Genomic DNA, 19463 nt, shown 5'->3' with positions numbered 1-19463 from the left:
GAGACACCAAAGAGTGCTGAAACTACATAACTCGCAACTGAGGGGTGATTCACTGTATGTCAACACACTTTGTATCTGATACTTTTAGGTGAGTTTTAAAGCTTTTAAGATATTGGTTAGGGACCCTGTCTCTAACCCTTGATAAGGTGTAGCCCTCTGCTCTCTGGTGGAACCTCTCCATTAAAATGGAATATTGCCTTCAGCTATGTCAAATTATCTTGTATAGTGTGGTGCCTTAACAGGATGGAGCCACGTCCCGGGCAGCTTGTTACGCAAGGGGATGACTTGGCAAGTGCGCTCGGGTGAGCACCAACGTGCTCACCATGTGTTGCAGAACACTGGGCTGAGTCACATGTGTGCTTCGCTGGGTGGGAAGTTTTGTGCTAGGTTCAGCTGGCAGGGGAGCCCGCCCGAAGGGCTGGGGGTGCTTTTAAGACCAACTGGTGTCAGTAGAAGCTGTCTGTAATGTGCTGTAAATGAATTACGATGTTGGCATCAACGGTAGAATGTCTTAAGGCAAAGACATGGCAAACATGAAAAGCTTAATGCCAATGTCAGCAAAAAAAATGGAACTGCTCTCGGGTTTCTTCTTAAACTTGAGGCCACGAGTAGCCACATAAAGAGGCCGTAATTTGTCCTGCCACAGCTCTCGAGTAGGTTCAGTAGTTGGGACACCAGGACATAGTGTTTGTAGAACCAGATCTGGTTAGATTTTTGATAGGAACTCAGCAAATGATTTGGTTCCACAGTTTAGAGGGTGAATACACTTGCTAGATGTCATTTTGTGACTGAGATGTCCAGATCACACAGCGGCTCGCCAAGGTGATTCTGAAGGATGTTGGTGTGTGTGCAGATTGTTTGGCTTGAGGTTGTCTCTTAGACTGGAACCACAACGGCTAACTCCACACTGGCTCTGGGAGGTGAAGGCAAGGGGTAGTTCTTAGGAACAGGCAGTGTTTTTTCAAACAGAAAAATAAAGCAAAATTGTTTTATCCACTGCAAACAACGCAAATGTTGTTGTGAATGTGTGGTACTGGGTCGTGGCTTCAGCCCAGCCAGGCACCAGGACATACAGCCACTCTCTCACTCTCCCTCCCACAGCCCCTGGGGCGAGAGGGGGAAGAAAAAAGGCCGCAGAGGGCCTCATGGAGATCCCCAGGGACAGGGAGGGCTCGATCACCAAACACAATCCTGGGCAAAAAAGACTACTCAACTTGGGGAAGAAAACAAAATTAATCCATCACCAACCCAAAATGTAACAAACAGAAGACACAACAGAGTGGCACGATGAAGGAAGGGTATGAGCAGCCCTTTCGGACCACCTTCCCTTCACCCCTCCCCTCTTCCCAGGCTCAGGCACCTGATCCTGGTATCACCGTCTCCTCCCTAGCTGAGCGGCGCAAGGGGGCAGGGAATGGGAGGGGCAGTCAGTCCTGTTCTGATGGCTTCTGGTGCTTGTGAGAAGGCCTCGCCGGTCCCTGCTCCAGCGTAGGGGCCTGCCTGGACTGCTCTGGCTGAGGGCTGCAGCTCCTCTCTGCCTCTTGTGTGGGGCTGCTCTGTGGCCTGCAGGCTCTCCAGCACGGTCTGTGCCATGGCTGCCTCCTCACACAGTCCCGGCCCGTCTGGGCGCACTCACCCAGAGCTGCTGGTGGCTCTCAGCCCTGCCATGGCCGTGCATGGGTTGCAGGGGCACAGCCTGTGCTCTCACCATGGGTTGCAGAGCAGTCTCTGGTCTGGTGCTCCTCCTTCCTTCCTCCTCTCTGTGGGGTCTGTCTGGTCACTTCCATCTTGTACCACTCCTCCACCTCCTCTTCTGCTGCAGATTTCCCTTAATGAAATAGTGACTGGTCGGGTTGGAGGTTGGCCCAACTCAGAGCAGACGGAAGTTTCACCAGCTGCTTACAGGGGCCACCACTGCAGCTCCCTCCCCCGTTACCATGCAAAACCCTACACACAGAATTACTGCTCCAAACAGCTGGTGTTTATTGTGCTGGTCTATGAACTATTCCTTTGTGTCACTCATCCCACAGGCTCTGTCTCATCTCAGCCATTCCAGTTCCTCCTGGTTTGGCCTGCTGCTGGCTCCTTTGGCGTGCCACTTCGAACTCCACTTTTCTCTTCCTGATCATATCTTCCATTTCCATCTCATATTTGAATGCCTCACTGTTGCTTTTGTGTCCTGCATAATTCTACATCTGCCTGTAATAGATTTCTTCACTTTTTGGCTCTTGTGGTATTAGTGCTATTAGTATATGCACCACACTGAGTTAAACAGCAAATGTCAGCATTGCAAACTGCAAGTGAGAAGCCATTAGCAGTTCCTAAGGTTTGACTTTGTTATTTTAATGCTTGGTTGTGTTACACAGGCTTTGGGAAGGCCCCTCTGATCCTGGTTCTGACACTTCTGAAATGACTGCTGTGTACAAACACAGTCAAATTGTCTGTCTTCAAACTAAGCATTTGACTACTGCTGGCTCTGAGACAAGGGAATGTGTTAGTGCTGGAACTAGTGACACTAACAGTTGTCTCCATCACACAGTCATAGAATGGTTTGGCTTGGAAAGCAGCTTCAAAGCCCATCTAGTCCAACCCTGCTGCCATGGATAGGGACACCTTCCGCTAGGCCAGGTTGCTCCGAGCCCCATCCGACCTGGCCTTGAACACTACTAATGATGGGGCAGCCACAGCTTCACTGGGCAACCTGTTCCAATGTCTCTACTTCATAACTGTAAGAAATGTCTTCCTTCTGTCTAATCCTAATGTCCTTTCAGTGTAAAACCATTGCCCCTTCTCCTGTCACCATGTGGTGGGTTGACCTTGGCTGGCTGCCAGTGCCCACCCAAAGGTTCAATCACTCCCCCTCCTCAGCATGACACAGAAGGAGAAAATGAGGTAAATAAAAAAGACTTGTGGGTTGAGATAAAGGCAAGTTTAATAAAGAAAAAGCAGTGTTTGCACTTCTCTCTGCTCTCTGCTCCCCATGGTGAGCATATGCACAGCAACTGCCCTGGAGAAGAGGGTCCCCATTGCTGCCTGCTGCTCTGGTGCTCTGGCAGGGCGGAGTTGCCCTTGGGAAAGCCTCAGGGACCTTATATAGGCTCTGCAGGGACCCATGTGGGGCCCAAATTGCCCTCCATAGCCTGGGTGCCCTCTGGAAGTCTCTCCTTCTACAATAGGAGACTGCTCCCCCAGCTGAGGGTGGGGGGCCTGGCTGCAGCAGTGTTTATGGAGCCCTTCCCTTGAGCAGCCGGGTGAGGTGGCTCAGCCTCCTGCGATTACCTTCCTCCCAGGCAGTTTCTGCAGCTGCCTGACATCACGTTCCCCTCATCACTAAGTGGTCACCTGTTAGGATTTTTAGCACAACTTATCACTGAAATTGTAAATTCTGTTTGTTTTCCATCAAAACTGAAACTCCACGCATTTCTGTTCAAGTTCAGCCCTTGTCTGAACTAGCACAAGCTGTATCCCTGATCCAGGGCTGAAAGCAGCTCTTAACTCACAGTACTCCTGGGTTATTATTAGCTTGTCCTTTGTTGACAACTCATTGTCTGTGTTCTCCAAAACTTCTGGATTTCATGGGCCATGGCATGAGGAGATGAAGGCTTCAGAGGTAGACTCTACAGGTCTACAACCTTCTTCCCATGCCCACCTCTGTGCCACCCCCAGTTGGGCTACAACCAGATCAGGGAACTGAAATGAATTTGGAAGAAAAACCTTAATTAGGCCGAGGGGACACATGCAATTCATTCTGTTCCTGATGATTTCCAAAGAAACAACATGTGTTTTCTCTCACCTGGGTGTTGGCTGTATGGAACTTGCTCAGCATTTGGAAGAGAAGAGGGTAAGGTGCACAGGTCAAGAGAACATGAAGAAACAAAATGATTCTCAAAGGGATTTTAGTGAAAGTTTTCTCATTTATTTGAATGGTTGCCACATTTGGATAATAAGAATTGTCACAGGAATTCAAATCAACCTTCCCTTCTTCCCAAGGAATCCGAAAACTGTTGCTATGTACAGAATTTACAATTATATGCAATAGTTTATTGTTATTCTGGACTCCAAAATTTAGGGTCACAGCTAAAAACATCCACACCAAAGCTAGAGCAAGATGTATTCATCCTGTGCCTTCCATAACGTTCCATAAGCTTTACTTGTATACTTCCAAAATGACTGGAAGCTCCTCACCTGAGATTGTGCTGCTGCAGTCAATTTTCATCACCCACAGTCCAAATAAATCAACTGTATTGTTTTCTGAACAGGCGAGAAGTCAGGCAAAACGAATTGGCCAGATGTGTGAATGTCTTCAGGCTTCTGCTTTGTTGGAGCCAGATGAAAGATGATATAAAGCAGGTGTAAATAAAAAAGATCTACCGAGGAGTCAACAGATGTTAGGCATCTAGGAGCTTTGGGATTTGGATGGAAAAACCTTTGTTTCATGAATTTTGGTTATTATTTTTTGCCTTTCACTTACAGAATCTTCCTTTGTTTTTACAGACTATTTGGCAGAAAGTTTTTCTGGTTTGGTCCAAGCTGCTGAGACTCTGTAGCTTCCTCTCTAACTGTATTCACTGGGCACTACAGACACCCGGTTTCTCTTTAAAAAATCAAAACCTTGAAGAGCTCTGGAATAAAGCATCATTCTCTCTAACTCAGCACTCACTCAAATGGCCACTGAGAGGATTTCAAAGATCCATGTGCTATTGAATGAATTGGAAGTCAGTCCTGGTGTGTTACTGGTGGGACTGGGAGTCCTCCCAGGCAGGGGACAGCGTGGGGGTGGAGCAGCCTACGCTCTCCTTAGGCAAGTGCCTGACAAGCACAGGAATAAATGGTGACTCAGCCCACTTTTCGGGTGCCTGGCTGTATGAAAAGCAGTTTACCACCTAAACTCACTGCTACACAAACAGGCTATGGAGGGCAGGTGAGAGGCAGCAGCAGGCTGGCACTGGGAGCAGCATTACTTAGATGCGTTCTTCCAGGCATGGTGATGCACCCGCGGTTTACATGTTAGCAGGCTTGGCTTTTTAATTGGGGAAACAAAGCATCCATAAGCAGCAAAACAAAACAAGAGGCTTGAAATCCTCCTCACTCTGTATTATACGGAGTTTCTATATTCATCAGCACACAAGCGATTGCTAAACAGGTCCTCACTACGTTTACTCGCAACTCCAAACCAGGTGGTTATTATGCAAACAGGTTGGCTTTGTGGAGGCATCTCCAGGGAGAGCTTAGCCCTGTCCTGTTGGGTTCCTCTTGCCTAAACCTCACAGGCCTGTAAATGTTCATGTTGTTATAGAGAACGGGGGCGTTATCGGCCGCGTAGTGCGGCTGGTAGTAGCTGGGCTGGACGGCCGCCGGCGCGGGCGGCGTCAGGGACACGTAGCCGTGGAAGGAATTCACTCTGTGCAGAGGAGACTGGGGAGCGAAGTTGCTGCCGAAGGCGAGAGTTCTGGGGGTTTGCTTGGTCTGGTGGGTGCTGCCGGCCGAGAGGCTGCTGAAGTCGTCGGAGAGGGTGTTGGTGCTTTCCTGGTCGCTGAGGGGGAGGCTGCGCGGCGGGGCCCAGCTCCTGCTGAACAGGTAGGGCATGGTGCGCGGAGGGGACTTGGGGCCCCTCACCGGCTTGGACAGCGCGTACAGGTGTCGGAACTCCTCATCAAACAGCTCCACCACTTGGCCCGTGAACTTGGAGAGCAGGTTGCGGTGAACCTGCCCGCACAGCCACGTGAAGCTGGAAGGAGAGACACGGCGGGGTTAGCGCTGCCGGCAGCCGGGGCACGCGCACAGCACCGCGGGGCCGTGTGGAAGCCACACATGTGTTTCACTGCTGAGCGCTCCCGTCTGAACACGGGATGAAGATGGTGTTGCAGGTGAAATTCAGGTCAGTTCACGTCAGTGCTCTTTGACTTGGATCAAGCTTTGTTATTGCAGCTGCCTCTAAAACCTTCAAGAAACCTTGTAAAGTTATACAACCTCCGAAGGGAGCGGCCATCCGGATCCCCTGCGGGACTGAGTGTCAGATGCAATCCCCCAGGTCTGGGTGTCTGCTTAAAGCTTAGACTCCTCCTCTGGGTACCTCTCCTCCACACACAAAGCTCACACTCGGGTCTTACCATGCCTTGTCTGCACAAACATACATTGTAGCTTCCCTGCAGAATGCCCTGTCCCTGGATAACTCTCACCACCCTAAACCTGACACCAGAAAGACCAGGGAAACTATCCAGTTTCCATTTTGCCACACTTAGGGGGTTTTTTGCATTGGTCAAGAGAAACACGTAAAAGGTGATCCCCTGTCACAACCCACTCCCATTAAACAAACCACCACACCTGACAAATGCATATTTTCTTCACTATAGAGAAAATTAAATTACAAATCTTTCCTACAGCCTTTCCACAAATCAAATGCTACTTTGCTAGAAAGTAAAGGAGAAACATCACAGTATATTTCGTTCTGGTAATCCAGAGACTCACCTTAGGGTATCCCATAGCTTTTAAATGATTTTTATGTGCTTCCCTAATCATCTTGGCAAACATAAATCTGTGCTTTTTTACAAAACCACAGGCCATCTTGACTGTGCTGTGCAGTCTGCCTTGTCTGAGCAGCAGCAGCAACACAGTGAGCACAGCTGAGAGACTGAAATGTAATTAGTCCCTGAGCTGAGTGGAGCTAGGGCTGCACAGCAGAGGAGCCAGGGCAGTGCTGGATTTGAACCCGAGGTTACTCTGTGCTGGCAAAACCCTGCCCTGGTTACTCCTGGGTGACTTTATTAGCCATGATGGGTTTGCACAAGGATTGCCGAGAGCCACATTTGGCTTTAGGTGTGTGCAGTTTAAACCTTGCTCCTGTCATGTTTGGACAAAACTGCTGTGAAACTCAGTGAGACTGACAGCCTGCCCTGATGTTAAGGGAGCAAAGGTAGGCAACTTACATCTGCTCATTCGGAGCCTTCATAAAGAGGCATGGGTTTGGGGCATGCAGTGGTTTTACACTGTTGCTTCAGGAGCAAGGGGAGGAGTGAAGGAATCACTAGTTCACCAGGAAACCCTGCAATAAATACTGTACATTTAATGACTGGATGTGAAAATACATAGTAAGTCACTAGAATGAAGGTACTTCTCATCCACTGTGCTTAAACACAGTGATTGTCCTGATTGATAATAAGCTAAATAGGAGTCAGCAATGTGCCCTCGTGGCCAAGAAGGCCAATGGCATCCTGGGATGCATCAAGAAGAGTGTGGCCAGCAGGTCAAGGGAGGTTCTTCTCCCTCTCTACTCTGCCCTGGTGAGGCCTCATCTGGAGTCCTGTGTCCAGTTCTGGGCTCCCCAGCTCAAGAGGGACAGGGAAGAGCTGGAGAGAGTCCAGCACAGGGCCACCAAGATGATCGTGGGACTGGAACATCTTCCTTATGAGGAAAGGCTGCGGGAACTGGGGCTGTTTAGTCTGGAGAGGAGGACACTGAGGGGGGATCTCATTAACATTTACAAATATCTAAAGGGTGGGTGTCAGGAGGTTAGGACATCCTTTTTTTCTATAGTAGATAGTAACAGGACAAGGGGTAATGGGATGAAGCTGGAACACAAAAGTTCCACTTAAATATAAGAAAAAATTTCACTGTTGAGGTGAGGGAGCCCTGGCACAGGCTGCCCAGAGGGGTGTGGAGTCTCCTTCCTTGGAGGTCTTGAAGACCCGCCTGGACATGTTCCTATGTGACCTGATCTAGGTGACCCTCCTTCTGCAGGGGGGTTGGACTAGATGATCTCTAAAGGTCCCTTCCAACCCCTACCATTCTATGATTCTATGAAACCATTTTAAATAGGGACAAAAACATGGACAGCACAGCGAGTTGTCTCCTTGCTGTGTGGGCAACATCTGCTGCACCAGCTCCATGTTGCCTTTATTCACTAAGAAGAACTCTGTAAATTCTGCATGTCCTTTGACTATTAAGGAGCTAATAAGCCAGGAACAAATACAAACCCGCACGCAATTAGTCTGGGGTATCTATGCTGAAGGTTAAAAACTCATGAAAGGGCTGGGGTGTGGAGTGGTGAGTTTATACTTCATGTGCTACAGATATATCTTACTGATATATCTAGCTTCTAAAAGACAAATCAGAGAGAAAGAAAAAATAGTCACACTTATAAAAGGCTTTAAAAACCCCCACAAAATCAGAGGAAAAACTCTGTGCCCAATTTTGATAACTTACTCCCAGGTGTAAGTTCCTGGAGTACCTGACAGGTACTCATTTGTGGCTCTTCAGTCCTGTCTGTAACCCTGGTAAGCCAAGAAAGTTGGATCCAATTAATTGGAGGCCAAAGATTGTCCATGGATCGATGGCAAGTAGGCTGGCTGTAAAGCACCAAGTGAGACCTGCATGACTTCAGACAAATGTCTGTGGGCTTCCTGCAGCGAATCACAGCAGCTCACATGCTGTGTGCTCTGATGAAGATTGGAGCAGAACCTGTCACAGGGACCTAACAGGTCTTCACTGGCTTCCTCCTAAGAGGAAATCTGCTGCTCAGTTTACAGGCCCTGGTTTGCTCCTCAGTTTACAATTCCAAGTGCTCTTTCAGGAAGAGAAGTCTCTTATTGTCATCTTATTGTCACTATCTGCCCAGAGGGATGATTCTTCCACCAGGCCTCTGTGAGTGAAGCACATCAGAAAGAAGAGAATCTAAACTCTACCTCTGCCAGATCATCTTAATTTGCACTGGACTTGATTTTTCTTTCTGAGTATGCAGCTGCAGTTTAGATGCTCCCATCCTTTGTGTTCACAGCACTGCAGTCAGAAAGATGCAGCAGAACACATAGTTAACCTGAACCAGAATTCTGGGTTTTTCAGTTGAGCTCAAGTTTCAGTTAATCTCCATGTTATGTTGCCTGCTGGGGAATAACCTCTGGATTAGAAACCGCCCCACCTGAACCAAGGCTCTGGGCAGAGCACCCCACTGTCAGGTGTCAGACACTGGCTCTGAAGAGCCCGGTGGCTTTCAGAGTGGCGGCTGCGGTGGCACTCAGCTGCCCGTTAGGATCAATGTCTAGGCTTTCTGCCTTTTGCTTTTGCCCTCTTCAGAAGCAACTGTGTTCATGCTTGGCTGGGCTTCAAATTCATTAAAAAGAAAAAAAAGGAAGAACAGTTTTCCTAGGATGGGCTGGAGTAACACAGAGACAGCAAAAGAAACACTGCATCCCAGCCCCAGATCATAGACACTGGCAATAACAATGAAAGAAAAAGCTGTAACTTAAAATGCTTCCTCACAGCTGCACTTGTGCAGACATGTGGCTGAAGGAGCCTTCTGGAGCTCCTCAGCTCTGGTCTGCCCTGTGTGGCAGGACCACACTTAGAACATAGAATGGTTGGGGTTGGAAGGGGCCTCTAGAGATCATCCACTCAAACCCCCTGCTAAAGCAGGTCCACCTAGATCGGATCACACAGGAACGTGTCCAGGCAGGACTGGAAACCTCCAGAGAAGGAGACTCCACACTCTCCCTGGGCAGCCTGTGCCAGGGCTCCCTCCCTCACCCTCACAGGAAAGAAGTTTTTCCTTGTGTTGAAGTGGAACTTTTTGTGTTAAAAAATCTTGACCCAAGCAATGGCTTTTTAAGGTGGTTTTCAAAACCACTCCAGAGCAGGAGATGCCACAGACTCAGCAGTAGTTCCTTTTCCTCTAACTAGCTGCCAGCTTCGGTCTTCCTCTTTGTTGTCCATTAGGCAGATACACCTTGTCCCCAGACTTTGGGCAGACAAGGTAAGCCAAGGTCCCTTTTAGAACAGCAAGACATCTTTCAGATGAATAAAATGAGAGGCAGCAAGCCTACCAAAAGGATACAGTACTGTCAGTACTGAGAGTCAGCTATAACCCCCCTGCTGAGCATGCTGGAGTGAAAGAGTATCTAGACTTGTTCCTCACCTCCCTCTTTGCTTGCTCACTGGGTAGGGGATTATGTAGTTTGGTGAGACTCTTCAGGTTAGAAGACATGGCAACAGCAGTAGAGAATGACAGAAGTGACTCTGCATAGGACTTTGAGGCTTTGGGGTTTTTTTTAGGATTGATCCAAAAGGAAGCTTCTTGGCTAAAGAAAATCTTGTTCTGTCCCTCTTCTCCTACGTGTTCCTCACTTCTACTCTCTATATAAATCTGCTGTTGCATTTCTACACATCTTTGATGAGGGATTAAAAAAAAAAGACAGAAAGAACAAGAAAAATCACAGAGTTGCCAATAAACCCTCAGTGAGTGCTCACTCCTTTCTGCCTGATGGCTCTTGTGGAAACCGGATGCAAACTGGAGCTGCCGCTGCAGACACAGGGGCCAACCCCACATCCTCACCTCTGCCTTCCACACTGTACTTACAAAATCTTCCTGCTGGCACAGTTTTATCAAACTAGAGGCATTTAGCCTTCTAAATCATAAACTGGGATTAAGAAAAACAATCTCTCGTCCTTTTAATTAAAGAATCACCTCTGGTCTTTTTTGTATCTGGCTTTCTAGGATAGACTCGGACAGTTGTGAAGCTTATCTGTGTAGCCATGAGGCTCAGGAACTTCAGTTATTTGATGCAAGCTCAGAGTCTCCTCAGATTCTCTGACTGGAGGATCTTGGATCTTAATTAAAAATGCAATTGTTGAGATGCTACCTCTGGTATCTGAAATAATTATAACAGCAGCAAAGTGGGGAGTTATGGGCCCAGCTCACGAAACAACAAAAAGAGGAGAAAAAAAAGGAAGGTACAATAGTCACAGAGACACAAACTGTTACTGAAACACAAGAAAACCCAGTAAGTCTCTAAGGGATTTCTGTTTTGCCTTTCACCACTAAACTTGTCGTAAGGAGAACAAACCCTCAGATGAGCTGAGTGACAGATGCTACATTAAGGGATCCTGAGGGAGATGGAAATGTGTCATGTCTCACGATGGCAGCATCTGAGGACCCAAACAATGAGGAAAGCATAATATTAACCTTACACATTTCTAGTTCTGCTCCAGGCTTGCACCAGCTTCACATTCTTTTCTGAACATTTAAATTAAACACCACGCTCCACAAAGACCTAACAGCAGCTTTAAAGCAAGTTCAGTGATTACTGAAAAACAGCACATATTTGAAAACATGAGGGAGTTTTGTTCAAAGGGAACCTGCTCACTCGTGCAAAAGCTTCCATGTCACTTTTTTTATGAAGCGGTTGTAAAAAACCACCAAAGAGCACCTGGCCATGAGCTGCAATGGCTTATCTCACCTGTAAGATCCAGACAGCACGTATCTCCAGTCAGAGATAAGAAATTTTTCTTGTATTTGTCCTGAGAATTTCCTGCCTGACTTGGCACAGTAAACCTCCCCAGTAACACTGCGGACTGAAATATTCTGAAAGGGAAACAACAAAAAAAGAGGAGTGAATGACATTAAAAAAACCCTAAAATCAGAAAGAAAGAGCCCTTTGCCCCTACTGCCTTCAGCTTTTATCTTCCCCAATGTCTGTTGTGATTTCTTCATGGACTCCTCAGTGTTGCAGTTGAAGGTTTGGGGCTAGAGCAAACCTAGGCAAGCTCTCCCAGCTGCCACATGGTTACCTGTTTCAATGGGGATCTAAACCTGCATGAAATTCACACAGCTGGAGCTGCGCTGGGTAACATACCTGAGGCTACCCCCATGGGAACACTACGGGATGCATCCACAGCTGAGAGCAGCCCGGTACCTCTGCTGACACCCAGCAACAACCTGCTCTAGCTGTAAGCTCTCTTGCTTTACCCTGGCTATGGCAAAATATAGCAGGGCAAAACCTCTGGTCTTCCCATCCCTCTGGGCCTGAGAGGACAGACATGCTGCTCTTTGGGTGCAGCCCAGACAAATGCCATCCTGCAAGACCGGATGCAAGTACACATGCCAGGGGAGAAGCAGGTCAGTGCAGCCCACACGATGCTCTGCACCGTCCTTGTACCTGAGCAGGTGCCCTTAGGGCAGCCCTGGCACCCAGCCCCAACTCCTGTTCCTAAGCACACTTTGCAGGATCGAGGCCTCAGTAAATGGGTGGCACCAAGAACCTGGCTCACACATTGTCAGAGCCTGTGTGTTTAGCTGCATACTTACAATGAACAGCACAGGCCTGGTCTCCCTAAGGAGTCAGGGTTTACAGATGTGCAAACACTATAAGAGCATGTTTTAATAATTTCAGTTTCTTTATATGTTCAGGGTGGAATTCAGTTGTAACACAGGTGTCTGGTGCATGTCAGATGCCCTCAGGTCTTCTGCCTGCCCTCCAGCTGCCTCTGTGGTATCAGTCATCCCCACAAAGATGCCCCCCCCATGTCTTAGAGCATCTCAAGCAACAACTGAAACAGTCCCTAGGAGGTTGTATTTAAGGCCAGTCCCCTCTGGCAGAGCTGAATGTGAACTAAGCTAACAGCCAGCTACACTCCAGGTGTTACCTTCAGAGCTTTAGCACATTCTATCAGACACTACCTAGTGTGACCAGCACAAGAGTTTTGTGGGCCTGGTACCCATGGCTGCTGGACCACAGCTGCTGCAGAGTTCTTGGACAGCAGCAGTTTTAATACTTATGTTAGACAACTCTCCCAGGAGACTTAAGCTCTAAGACCTCAGGGCCCAGATTAGTTTCATCCTAGGAACTGCCATAACTTCCTGTAACATCCATGGGAAAATGTAGGTCGTCAGAGAGGATTTAGGTGACCTCTGGAAAACTCTCACTCCCTTTTGCTGGCAAGGTGGGCTGCCCCTGGCACAGCCATGCTTCTGGCTCAGAGTGCCAAAAGTGAGGCACACCAATCTGAGCCCAAGAGCTTCCTAGAGCCACAGTACCTTGAAGAGATCCTCTGCAACTTGTAGCTTGTCACACATCTCCGAGAAGAGATTGATGTTGCTGTGATCGAGCAACAGGTAGACAAACACCATGCGCTTGTTAGCTGCCTCCAGGAGGTCACACAAAATCTCAGTGTCTGTGAACACATCCATCACAATAGCCAGCACCTAGAGGAAAAAAAGCAGAGGCATTAGCAGACTCAACTTACAAAACTTAGGGTTGCCTGTGAGGCCACCAAAATGTAGTTTCTTTGTTTCAAAAGAAGAAAATCTTCCAAGGAAAACACATTCTTGGAGATATCTGGGGATATTTCCTCTGGGTTTCTCCCTAAGTGTCTGAATCAGAAAATCGATGAGACACTTTGCCTCTCTGTTTTATTGTTCACATAAAGCCAGCAACACAGGCACTTTGATTAAGCTCTTTTCATCCTACACCACAAGAGGAGCCACGAATTTGCAGGTGAGATTTCAGCACCAGGAAATGGATTGGAATGCTAATCCCAGAATAACAGGGATGCAGCTAAACCCAGAGCCCACAGCCCTTGCAAAACGCCGCCTGCTCTCCCAAATCACATGCATTCAGCAGGAACCACTGGATGATGCTTTCTGTGTTATGACTTAGCCCTGGAACAGCCCTGGCTTCAAATCCTCACTCTGGTGGTGATGGCAGGGTGACAGTCTGCAAGACTGATTTATAAACTAACTGTTCTCATTTAGCCATAACTCCACGCTTCCCAATTCACGACTGGCAGGAAGGACAGTCTCACTAATTGCTTCCAACTTGCAATGAATCTTGCTCCAGAGCCTGTGCCCACACCTGCCAGCGGGCTTATTCCCTTTGCCACCACGAGGAAATCCTACAAGACCAAGCACATCCTGCACAGCCAGCATCCTGTTCAGGCAAGCCAAATGGTTTGCAGAGCAGTCAGGATCCCACACCTTCCTCTTGCTGCCACGGCACGGTGCTTCAGACAGGGCCTTGCCAGTGCTGGGTGAGCAGCACAATTACATCCAGCATCTCACATCCATACTTTCTGTTTGCTCCCTTTGTCTTTTCAGATGACACAACGTGCATTCAGCCTCACTGCAGCTCCAGACCACCCTCTAGCACTGTTTTTTCACCAGCTGCTCCCAATCTGTATTTCTGCACCTGACTTAACCTCTTTCAGTTGCAGCACTTATCACTCCTTTTGCTCAAACTTCATGTGAAGATTTACACCTGTTCCTCAAGTGTGTTAAGATTACTCACCAATCCTTTGCAGTTCAGTATCACCCAATAGAATATATTATTTAAGTTGTTAATGGGTATATAAAATACAAGGCTATCCAGAATGGATCCTTTTCAGACCCTAATTAATGAATGCTGCCACTGAAAAATTGTACTCAATAAGCAGTTGTCAAATTTATACTGTAAGTGTTGCTCCAGCACCTTCTTATGATGTAAATTAGATGGTTAAGAAGGTCATGTGAACAATGGATCTATATTACATTTCCTACTTTTTCCCCTACAATTTTTCTCCTCTTGGGACAGCAAATTTGTTTGGCTTGATACTTCACCTGATGCTTATTTGATTATACCAGAAACATTTCTTCTGTTACTGAATCTTTCTGAGGCTGCCAAAGACTGATCTATAGCTCCCCTGATATACTGAGCACTTGTAGCCTTTGACAGTGCAGTTGCTAACGGCGATTCTTCTCCCCTGCCATTACACACAACGTTGTCAGACCCAGCACTTGCCCTTGCAGGGAAATAACAAAGTGGGAGTCTGTAAATGCAGTGGGCTCCACAGCCTCTGATGGGCAGCAGCACCACGGCAGCGCTTTGCTCCTCACTGTCCTCCTGTGAAAACTCATGGATGGTGGTAAACACAGCCCTGAAATGTCAAATATTAGGATTTTTTTCTAGGAAAAGAGGAGTGCTATCAGAACACACATGCCAGAGGCTTTTTGTCCCCCTCCTGTTGATCAGCTCCTGGCTTCCCAGCACACAGCCTGGCTGGTACCTCTCTGTGTCTCCTTCCCACTTTGCTGTCAGGGACATCATCTGCACTATTCCCAAGTGCCAAGCCATGCTGCAGAATCTCCATACAGAGTCCATGTGGCATTTTTAGTGACACTGACAACATATTAGGGATGAAAGGTCTCTTTTCTGAACAGTTTCCTTCCCCTGGGGATGTCTGCTGGCACACCAGACACACATATCCTTCACTCACATCTCCCAGAATCCCTCACAACAATTGCTAATGGCTCAGAGCTCATTTTACCTTAATTCTCCTTACTGGTGCAATGGGCTGAATGGAGCAAACCATCCTGCTGATGATGCAGGAGAAGGAACAGAGCTCAGCTGCTCCCACAGGTTAATGGGAATGTCGATTTTTTAAGCCACCAACATAAAAAGGTGCTGATGTGACCACTAAAAAAACACCAAAAAAGAAAGAAAAGCAAAGCACTGCCTGTGTTCAACAATGGCTTTTTTCACAGCCACTTTCTAGCACACAGCTACACTGCAAGGCACAAGGCTGGCTTGGATCCACCACCACCTTTATCTGATCTTCTTAAGAGCAGGAAGACAACTGAGGGCAGAGGGAACAGCAGTTCTCTCCCCGTACCTGAGTGGTCTTGTTGATGTACCGGCGTATGATGTCTCTAATGTTGCTGTTTTTCTCTGTTTGGAAATACACCGTGGCAGTAGATTTCTCCTTTAAATAGGGCTTCTCTGCTGTAATCCACGTGTGCAGCAGAGCTGGCTCACTGCTGTCAGAAATGGTGGGGAAGTAAGTCCCTGATGGGAGCGACCCGGCTTCATTCTGCTTTGGCACAGCTGCCCCGTCAGCCGCTGGGGACTCCTGCGCGTAGTAGGACTCCCTGGCGTTATCCTTGATGTACTGAGCTTCCACCGAGGAGAGGAAATCCACCTCACCCTCTTTGCTTAAAGTTTCGAGGTAAGAGTCTGTCCCACCGTCCAGGAAGGCGTCGGTGGCCAGCCTTATGCTTTCATTGTGGCTGAAATCGGCTTTCGTCAGCTTCGGAGACTGGTTCTTGATTTCCTCCAGCCTTTTCCTTATCTTGCCCATGTGTCTGGAGTGGCTCATGGCTCTGTGTCGCAGCAGCAGGCGGTCGGCAGGGCAGGCACCGTGCATATGCAGGGCGCAGGCAGAGCAGTCCTCCTGACTGTTTGAGGGCTGCATTGTGGCGTGAAATCAGCCTGGGCTGAACGAATTAACTGTGAATAAAAATAAAGAGATCTTATTACCTCAGGCAAATTCACACTCCCTGATTTCGTTGGTACAATTACCTTAAAAAAACCAAAACCCTGGAAGCTTGTTTCTCAGGTGGCCCAGTACTTTGGCAACAATCTGTTTCCAGATGGGGGACAGGTACAAAGCTGATTAGATTGCTTATCTGAGTGGCACCCACCTCACCTCCCGGGCATGAGAAGGATAAGAGTACAATTACCAGGGCTGTCTGATTCGGTTGTATTTCCCTCCCTGTCGCATCGTGTGAGATGTGAGCGAGGAAAGCGCTCAAGCAGAAGCAGGTAGGCTCCCAAGCATCATTACACAATCTTCAAAACACCTTGAGGCTTCTCTCTCTTCCCATAGTGTTCCTTGCGGAGCAAAAACAACTCTGACGTTGAACTGGGACAGAGACATCGGCCATGTCCGTATCTTCAGAACAGAAAGGGTCACGGACTCTTCTCTGCACCTACATGCTGCCAGGCAGGCTTAAAAATAGACTTGGACTTCGTCACTGAGCCCCGTCCGTAGTCTGGTGCTATTACCATAGACGATTCACTCGTTTATTTCTTCAAAGCTTTGTGACTACGCCATCCTATTAAAAGAAAAATATCCCTTCCCAAACATCCTGAATATTATATGGAGGAAGGGTTGTGAGCTGGCCTCAAAGCATCAGAAATACAAACACTCATCACTTGATTGTGCACATTTAGGGCTGTTTGGTTGGTTTCTTTTTTTTTTTTTCCAGGTTACAGCTTCTGGAGTCACGTTGTTGCAGTGGCAGCTCTGCTGCTGTGTCATTAGCAGGCCGGGGCACAGGTTCGCAGAGGGGTGAGAGGTACAGTGCCTCGGGGAGCCAGGCCGACTGGTATGACTGCACAGGGGCGAGGAGCGGCAGGGTGGGAAGGCACCGTGCCTGAGGTACGCCATAAATACCTCTGTGCGTGCTTTTACGCAGGGGCACGTGTGACACAGTTTTCTCACGCAGCTTGGGTTTGCCCTTGCCCTGAGTAGCTCTCTGTCTGTGCTCTGGTGTGCCACGGCTCTGGAGCAGGATTGCGGGGACATGCCAGTCTGGGCTCCTGCGTGAGGGTATGAGCTGCTGAGGGCGTGTCTGAGCAGAGAAACGATCCCGCTGCTCTGACCAAGGCACACAAACGTCTTCTGGGCCATGCAGAGTAACACAGACCCAGTTTTTCCAGGTTAGCCTCCCAGATTCTGGCTCTGTGTTTATGTCAGAAGCCTTATGGGGGAAAAAAGAACTATGCGTGAGAATGACACAAATATATATATATAAATGAAAAGAGAAAAGGGTATGAAATGGTTTGGACTGCAATCCCAGCGGATTACACTGGCCTGGGAGTTGAGGTGGTGGTGGGGCCTGTCCCCAGCTCCTGGTGTGGCTTTACAAACTATCCTGTCCCACCCCCACATCCGCCCGCAGCTGTCGGACGCAGCCAAAAGTCACTAATTAGCTACTGACCTGTTCTGCGCAATTACGCCGAAAATGATGCTGCCTAATTAACCTGACAGGCCAGATCGCGCCCTGTCAATGCCAATCGGGGCTGTTACCTCCCTCCTCCTCCCCCCGGCCAGGGGCAGCACTGTGGCCTCGGTCCCACAGGGTCACCCTGGTCCCCACACGGTCACAGCAGGGCCCCTCGCCGGACACCCGTGGGGTGTCTCACCACACTGTCATTCCAGGGAACCCCAGCTGTCACCCTGGGGTCCCAGTTGGTCACTCCAAGTGGCAACAGGCCACCACAGGATCCCACACCATCACCATCAGGACCGTGTGCGCTCCGCGGTCACCACAAAGCCCCCGATGTTTCCCCTGGGTCCCACTCGGTCACTGTGGGGTCCCCACACGCTCACTGCGAGGCCTCACGCTGCCAGCCGCGGGGCCTCCCACACGGACGGCGCAGGAGCAGGCGGAGGAAGGGCCGCGCCGCTTCGTGCCGTTCTGTGCCGCGCCGTCCCTCCCGTCCCTCGTTCCCCCGTGGCGCGCCCCGGGCCAGCCACCAGCCACAAGGCCACCGGGAGTGGGGAGAGCTCGAGGGCCAGTGGGGGAAAGGTGACTTCAGCCGCCTCGTTAGCGCAGTAGGTAGCGCGTCAGTCTCATAATCTGAAGGTCGTGAGTTCGAGCCTCACACGGGGCAAGGCGAGCAGCACTTTTTCTTCTACTCTCCGCATTTTTAACAGCAAGCGAACCATACAAAAGGTGCTCTGTAACGCCTGGGCTTTGGCGTTGTCGCGGTGACTCGTGGAGCTGCCGAGACAGGCCGAGGCACTGTAGGAAATCGCTTCCATCCCGCACTCTGGGGGAGGGTTTTTAGCAGCCGAGTGGGCAGCAAAGCCCACTCCGACCTTTTGAGGGGTGGGGAAGCGGCTTCCACTCCTGCGGTTGCGGGTGGCCCAGGGGTACCTCAGCGGTGCTGCACGGGCAGGGCCAGGCCTGGCGGCCGCCTGCTGCAAACACGCTGCTCTGTCCCTGCTCACAGCTGTAACGGTTTACAGACCGCTTGTACACACGGGGCCCAAGCTGCTAGCCACAACACTTGTGGGTTTATCTCTCGCCTTTAAACACAGAACTTGTCTCATCTGCTCCTTCAGCCTCTCGGAGATGAGCTTTTGCCTGTTGCACTTTTCTCCTTTTGAGGGCTGGGATGAGATTTCTGTGGAGCCTAGTTGCTACTAAGTGCTTGTTTCTTGTTCCCGAGGCAGAAGACGCTAATCTGAGGGTAACCAAACACTCCTGTACATTTAGGTCTTCATGTAAGTTACTGAGGAAGAGGCAGGCCCCCGGGACAAAGGGCTGTGATGGAGATCTGCTGTGGGCCTGCCCTCTAGGTACTGTGAGCAGCCCTGCTCCCACACCAGTCCCAGCCACCACAACCCTGGACAAAGCAGAACAAGTTTCGGTCCTTACATTTTTACAGAGCCAAGTCTGAATGAGTCTCTTTTTTTCCCTCATTCTTTCTTCTACTGTACCACCACACAACATTCTACATGAGCCAAACAGCCTAGCAGCATGAAAAATGATGTATTTATTTACACCCCCTCTCCTCTTCTTGCTCATTAAATGAACCTGCTAAGATATATATAACAACTATACGTATCTCCAGCCTCTCTGGGCCTTTTTTCAGTGTTTGGCTCCCAATGGAAAGGATTTTTCCTCTAATTGCAAATTTCCCTGCTGCAACTTGTAGAATACACTTATGTAATTGTTAGAGTTACTGCCAAACCTGACATTTTAGCAGTGATTTGTTTCTTCAAGTCATGGCATCCACCACAACAAATAAAGTATACAAATACTCCAAGTCTAATAGCTTAATGGGCAAAAGGTGAGTTTATTTTAGAAGTAAAAATAGCATTGTAGTTACTAAGAAAATAATGAGGCTACAAACAGCACACATTTTTCT

At 48.8% G+C, this 19463-nt stretch overlaps 1 protein-coding gene and 1 non-coding gene across 2 annotated transcripts; one reads left to right on the top strand and one right to left on the bottom strand.

The window, feature by feature from the left end:
- Nucleotides 1–5184: 5184 nt before the first annotated feature.
- FAM83A (family with sequence similarity 83 member A) lies at nucleotides 5185–15993 on the bottom strand. The gene is made up of 4 exons (XM_010197238.2): nucleotides 15415–15993; nucleotides 12806–12973; nucleotides 11229–11353; nucleotides 5185–5728 (listed from the first exon to the last, which is right to left on the bottom strand). Exons 1-4 carry the CDS (start codon nucleotides 15991–15993, stop codon nucleotides 5185–5187), a joined length of 1416 nt encoding a protein of 471 aa, XP_010195540.2.
- A 2134-nt stretch (nucleotides 15994–18127) lies between these two features.
- Nucleotides 18128–18200, top strand: TRNAM-CAU (transfer RNA methionine (anticodon CAU)). Its single transcript has one exon. It is a non-coding gene; the product is annotated as a tRNA-Met (tRNA).
- The last annotated feature ends 1263 nt before the right edge of the window (nucleotides 18201–19463 follow it).

This window comes from Colius striatus, chromosome 4 (assembly GCF_028858725.1).
Source record: "Colius striatus isolate bColStr4 chromosome 4, bColStr4.1.hap1, whole genome shotgun sequence".
Lineage (NCBI taxonomy): Eukaryota > Metazoa > Chordata > Aves > Coliiformes > Coliidae > Colius > Colius striatus.
Note: the sequence above shows the minus strand (reverse complement) of the source record. Positions and strands in the feature narration are given on the sequence as shown.